General features: G+C 57.2%; 1 protein-coding gene across 1 annotated transcript; it reads right to left on the bottom strand.

The window, feature by feature from the left end:
• Positions 1-393: 393 nt before the first annotated feature.
• On the bottom strand, positions 394-3,606 carry LOC308240732 (tubulin beta-2B chain). Its single transcript, XM_080654085.1, has 4 exons — positions 3,320-3,606; positions 2,453-2,561; positions 2,052-2,162; positions 394-1,716 (listed from the first exon to the last, which is right to left on the bottom strand). The coding sequence occupies exons 1-4, from the start codon at positions 3,374-3,376 to the stop codon at positions 656-658; spliced, it is 1,338 nt and encodes a 445-aa protein (XP_080510211.1). The 5' UTR covers positions 3,377-3,606; the 3' UTR covers positions 394-655.
• Between the last annotated feature and the right edge of the window lie 1,986 nt (positions 3,607-5,592).

Below are 5,592 nucleotides of genomic sequence, written 5' to 3'. Positions count from 1 at the left end.
GGTTCGACTGTGATTGATTCAATTTTACCACTGAAAGACTAAATTCATTTGAACTTTTACCTATCCTTTCCCTTTTCTAAAGGAAGAATCTATAATAATAAAAGGGTAATATGCTAATTAGACCAGACATCTTCCGGAGGTCATTCCAGATGTCCTTCCTGACCAAGCCGGGCCAGAGGGAAGCCAGCCCAGGTCCCAGGTGCCTGCCAGTGGCTGGAGGAGGGAAGGCTGGGTCCTGGGTGCTGGACGGAAGCCCATGCTGGCAGCCAGGGGAAGGAACGCCTATTCTTGCACGAATTTTCATGCATCAGGCCTCTAGTTTAATATAATGTGTTCTGAAAGTTACATTTAAGTTGATAATAAAGAACTCAATAAAGAGGAGACAGAAAAGAGGACTATTAGGACACAAATGTTTATGTGATTTTAGCCATTACAGATAGTTCAGAAATATCTCAAATGTTACATTGATGTTGTCAGTGTTACAAAAAGAAAACAAACAAAAGAACAGGCAACAGTGAAGAGCACCAGAGAGTCAGTGCACACACCTAGAGCAGACCATGCTTCTTCCCTTCAATTGCAAAGATATTTTCCCCAGTATCCCTCCCTCCCCCTTGCTTTCCTTTCAACTCTCCCTAACCTGCATTGAACTGCAAACTTAAGCCTCGTCCTCCCCCTCCTCCTCCTCAAACTCGCCCTGCTCATCAGCCGTGGCATCCTGGTACTGCTGGTACTCGGACACCAGGTCGTTCATGTTGCTCTCGGCCTCGGTGAACTCCATCTCGTCCATGCCCTCGCCCGTGTACCAGTGCAGGAAGGCCTTGCGCCGGAACATGGCCGTGAACTGCTCAGAGATGCGCTTGAACAGCTCCTGGATGGCCGTGCTGTTGCCGATGAAGGTGGCCGACATCTTCAGGCCCCGCGGCGGGATGTCGCACACGGCCGTCTTCACGTTGTTGGGGATCCACTCCACGAAGTAGCTGCTGTTCTTGTTCTGCACGTTGAGCATCTGCTCGTCCACCTCCTTCATGGACATGCGGCCCCGGAAGATAGCGGCCACCGTCAGGTAGCGGCCGTGGCGCGGGTCACACGCGGCCATCATGTTCTTGGAGTCGAACATCTGCTGGGTGAGCTCGGGCACCGTCAGGGCGCGGTACTGCTGGCTGCCCCGGCTGGTCAGCGGCGCGAAGCCGGGCATGAAGAAGTGCAGGCGCGGGAAGGGCACCATGTTCACCGCCAGCTTGCGCAGGTCCGCGTTCAGCTGGCCCGGGAAGCGCAGGCAGGTGGTGACCCCGCTCATGGTGGCGGACACCAGGTGGTTGAGGTCCCCGTACGTGGGGGTTGTCAGTTTCAGGGTGCGGAAGCAGATGTCATACAGGGCCTCGTTGTCGATGCAGTAGGTCTCATCTGTGTTCTCCACCAGCTGGTGCACGGAGAGGGTGGCGTTGTAGGGCTCCACCACCGTGTCGGACACCTTGGGTGAGGGCATCACGCTGAAGGTGTTCATGATGCGGTCTGGGTACTCCTCCCGGATCTTGCTGATGAGCAGCGTGCCCATCCCCGACCCGGTGCCACCCCCCAGCGAGTGGGTCAGCTGGAAGCCCTGCAGACAGTCACAGCTTTCTGACTCCTTCCTCACCACATCCAGGACTGAGTCTACCAGTTCGGCGCCCTCCGTGTAGTGGCCCTTTGCCCAGTTGTTCCCGGCCCCACTCTGGCCTGACAGAGAGAAACACATTTCATAAGTCACTGAGGATTGCATTTAAATTTACCTTAAACCCCTTCATCAATGAGTCAGTGTTCAGATAAGATTAACTTGGGTTATCATCAGAATGTGCAGACATTAAAATATTTGGTCATTGATGTAATTATAAACAAGGAAGGCTAGGAATACCTGGCTATTGGAGGGCAAATTCGTTTTAGCTTAAACTAAGATTGAATCAGCACACAACTGGATGTTCTTCATACTTTCCCCTAGGCAGTCACACACCTCAATGCTGAGCTGTCTGGTGTAAAATGAGCCTCCCATGCCATCAGCCATGCCAGCTACTCACCAAACACGAAGTTGTCAGGCCTGAAGATCTGGCCGAATGGTCCAGACCTGACCGAGTCCATCGTGCCTGGCTCCAGGTCCACCAGGATGGCCCGAGGTACGTACTTGTTACCTGCCCGGAACAGAACTGGACTTAGACCTGCCCACAGAAAGCTCTGAAGAGGAGGGCTCCGTTTCCTTTTTGCAAGCACTGCTGATGACCCCCAAACAAAGGCAGGCACAAGACCCACCCAATTCTCAACGGGTTCATTCGATAGTGAACCGGGAAGCTCACTGAAATCCACAAAGAGTGTGAATTCAAAATCCTTTAGTCCACCCTCCCTTAGAGCCAGACTCCCAGGGTCAAGCCCCTGGAAAAAGAGGGGGTAAAAAACTAGAGGTGGGGGAAGTAAAGGCAATTACCAGTGGCTTCATTGTAGTACACATTGATTCTTTCCAGCTGCAAATCACTGTCTCCATGGTAACTGCCAGTGGGGTCGATCCCATGCTCATCGCTGATGACCTCCCAAAACTGAGACACAGTAAAAGGTTGCACTTATCCATGCCCAACCCTCAAAGTGACCAAGACTTACAATGAATAGTACCCCCGACTCAGTTCTGACGACCCAACCTTTCAGGGGCTTTAGGACTGGGTGACCCCCACAGCCGCAGGATTGCATTTTGTAAGGGCAAAATGTTGAAATTGGGCGTTTCCCGGACGAGTAGAAGGGTCTTTGGGGGTAAGGGGAGGGGCCAGCAACCGAACGGCCGGCACCCTTCCGCGCTCAGGGTCACAGCTGCCGGCCGGCGCCCGAGGGAGGCAGGCGCGCAGGGACTCCAGCCGGCGCGGAGCGGGTGGGCGGGGAAACCGCGACTGGAGGAACCAGAAGGAGGGTGGTTTTTGATTCAAAGCACGTCCTGAGACCTCAAGACAATTGCTCTCCACCCCTCCCCCTCAACCCCCTCCCTCGGCAGCTCGACTGGTGTGCGTCCGGGTGCCTCCCGCAAACCCGCTCGCAGTCTCCCAGACAGCCCGGCGCCTTTTCAAGGTCCTTGTTCCAAGCTAAGTGAAGAGCAAGGAGAAAGCGGAATGTCCATGATTCTAAATGAGTTACAGAAAAATGAGAGGTTCCCCGCCCCCCTCACTTAAGTCCACGCCCCACTCCTTTGCACAAAGCACCCGGGAAGGTCTGTGCTTGGAGAGCCCTGGGCCTGCTCAGGATGCGGTCGGCACTCAGGAACCCCAAAGAGCTTTAGGCCCGGGTCCTTGCCCCCTCCCAGCCCAGCCACCTTGGCGCCGATCTGGTTGCCGCATTGGCCCGCCTGGATGTGCACGATCTCACGCATGGTGCTCGCTAGCTTCTTCTGGCCCCGGTCGGCGTCTGGTCAGTCTGTTCGTCCTCCCTTACACACCCACTGTGGGGTCACAGGGAAAGCGCAGGGGGAACAGACGGGCTGAGAGGACTGGCCCAGCGGGCTAGGCCTTTTATGCAAGAAGGGTGGGGCGGCCCGCTCAGGCCGCGCCCCCAGCCCGAGTCCCCCAGTCCTCTTCGCGCTAGCACTCTCCAGGCCCCGCTGACGTAATGCTCCAAGCCTCAGGGACTGTCCGGGGGGCTGGACCATGGGCCCGTAGCCAATCAGCACAGGTTTGCAGACCGGGCGAGGAACGGGGGGCTCTGCGGAGTAGGGTGGGGGCCTGCGCATTGTGTAGGGCTGGGGGTGGGGTGGAAATAGCTGGGTTCTGAGAATTGGGGGTGGGTGATGGAACCGAGGGCACTGAGTGTGGCAGGCCGGGAATGGGGGAAGAGCTGGCACTGGATGGGGGAGGAGGGGACGCAAGGGGATTGGAGCAGGTGGAGAGGCCCTCAGGTGCGCCGGAAAGGAGCGCTATATACTCCGGGTGCTGGCAGGTGGTACGGTTGAGATGGCGAAGGTTGTGCTGCCAGCGCAGGTTGGGTCGCCTCCTCCTCCAGGGGCCAGAGATCCATAAGTCACCCCTCCATCCCTCCCCCGTAAGACCATTGCCCCTTTCCTCAACCCTAGAGCTCAACGACTGTCTAGCTGCTGAGCCCTGGTCGCTGAGAGCCTTGGGAGAGGACAGGCAGCCGCAAGAGGAAGTCGTGTGTGATCAGGGTGTTGGGGTCTGAAGAGCCGTGACCCTGGACACCCGAGGCCCTAGAGCCCCAGGATGCCCTGCGCCCCGCCCCCAGCATCCACCCGTTCTCTTTGTCTCTGACAAGGTCTTCTTGCGGCCTCTCACTGGCTGCAGCATCCCTGGCTGCGACCCTCTATGCTTCTCCAGCCCTGCCGGACCCTCTCCAAGAGTTCACAGCTCCTCGGCTAGTACCAAAGGCTCCTCCACCCGGAGGGTTGGCTTTTGTTCCTTGGGAGTGGATGGGGTGGGTGGGCTGGCTGCGCAGTCTGGACTGTCCAGCGGTCAGAACCAGGGTGGGGTCCAGGGGCGGGGCTATGGCAGAACAAAGGGCTCATAAGTGCGTGGATGCCTCCCACAATTGAATATCTAAAAATCACACACCAGGCGCTCCCCAGATCTGGGTTCGGTTCATTTATTGTTCAGTGTGGGCATGGGTTCCAAGGCTGGTCATCGTACACCCCATCTCTAACATTCTCATCTTTCATCAGGCTCCGGACCCCACGGTGGCCACGAGGTCCCCAATCTTCGAGCTCCCGATGGAAGTGAAGGACACACCCAAAAACTGCGGCACTGGGAGGGAGAGCCCCCCACCCCCAACGAGCACAGGAAGTGTGTGCGCAGACTCGGAGCACCCACCCTCCTTCAAACCTACAGTTTCCAAGTAGTCCAAGAAGGAGCTGATCTCTTTGTCACTTTTCTTGTGTGTGTGTCTTAGGTGGGGGGGGGGGGAGGGGGGCGAGAGAGAGAAAGAGAGAAGAAAGGGAAGGGAAGAAGAGGAGAGGGGAGGGGAGAGGAGGGGGAAGGGGGAAAGGGAGGGGGGAAGGGAAGGGAGAGAGGAGAGAAGCTGAACCTGAGTGTGCCAAAGGGTGGCTAAAACGTTCACTACATTCACTGCAGACCTGGATCCTGGCCCCTGAAATTCCACGGGTGAAGCGCTCCCAACCCCTCCCGACCCGGATGGGTCCTTTGCGAGGTGACATGACTCCCTTTTCATGTCCGAGGAGAGCAGGGGAAGGACCCGGGTTCCCACGGCGAAAAGGAGCGGGCAGCTGTCGAGTGAGACCCTCCCAAAACCATCAGCAAGCTGTCAGCGCTCCCTCTCCCGCTGTGGGGTGGGAGGGGGACTTGCAGCTCCATTCCAGGCACAAAGAGAAACAGAACAGAAGCTGGCCGCTCCTATTTCACCCAGACTGAAGCCCCCGGCAGAGTTCCCAGACACTGCTGCCGGGGTTTGGGTTAGGGTGCCCTCGGGCGTGAGGTGCACGAGCGCGGAGGGTCCGACCACGTGCTGCACTTGCGGGGTTCCAAGGATCTGGGACCTGACCCCGAGTTTCTAATCCCGTTCCAGCAGAGGCGGGAATGTAGAGGGCGAACGATTCCCAAGGTCACACAGCAAGTTAAGACTGGG

The sequence above is a fragment of the Plecotus auritus genome, assembly GCF_963455305.1.
Source record: "Plecotus auritus genome assembly, chromosome: 2".
NCBI classification, from domain to species: Eukaryota; Metazoa; Chordata; class Mammalia; order Chiroptera; family Vespertilionidae; genus Plecotus; species Plecotus auritus.
Note: the sequence above shows the minus strand (reverse complement) of the source record. Positions and strands in the feature narration are given on the sequence as shown.

Excerpts from the sequence above, each read along its gene's own strand:
- LOC308240732 (XM_080654085.1), bottom strand. The coding sequence starts at position 3,376 with ATGCGTGAGATCGTGCACATCCAGGCGGGCCAATGCGGCAACCAGATC. Across the intron at positions 2,562-3,319 it reads GCAACCAGATCGGCGCCAAG|TTTTGGGAGGTCATCAGCGA; the intron begins GTGGCTGGGCTG and ends ACTGTGTCTCAG. Across the intron at positions 1,717-2,051 it reads GCCTGACAACTTCGTGTTTG|GCCAGAGTGGGGCCGGGAAC; the intron begins GTGAGTAGCTGG and ends TCTCTCTGTCAG.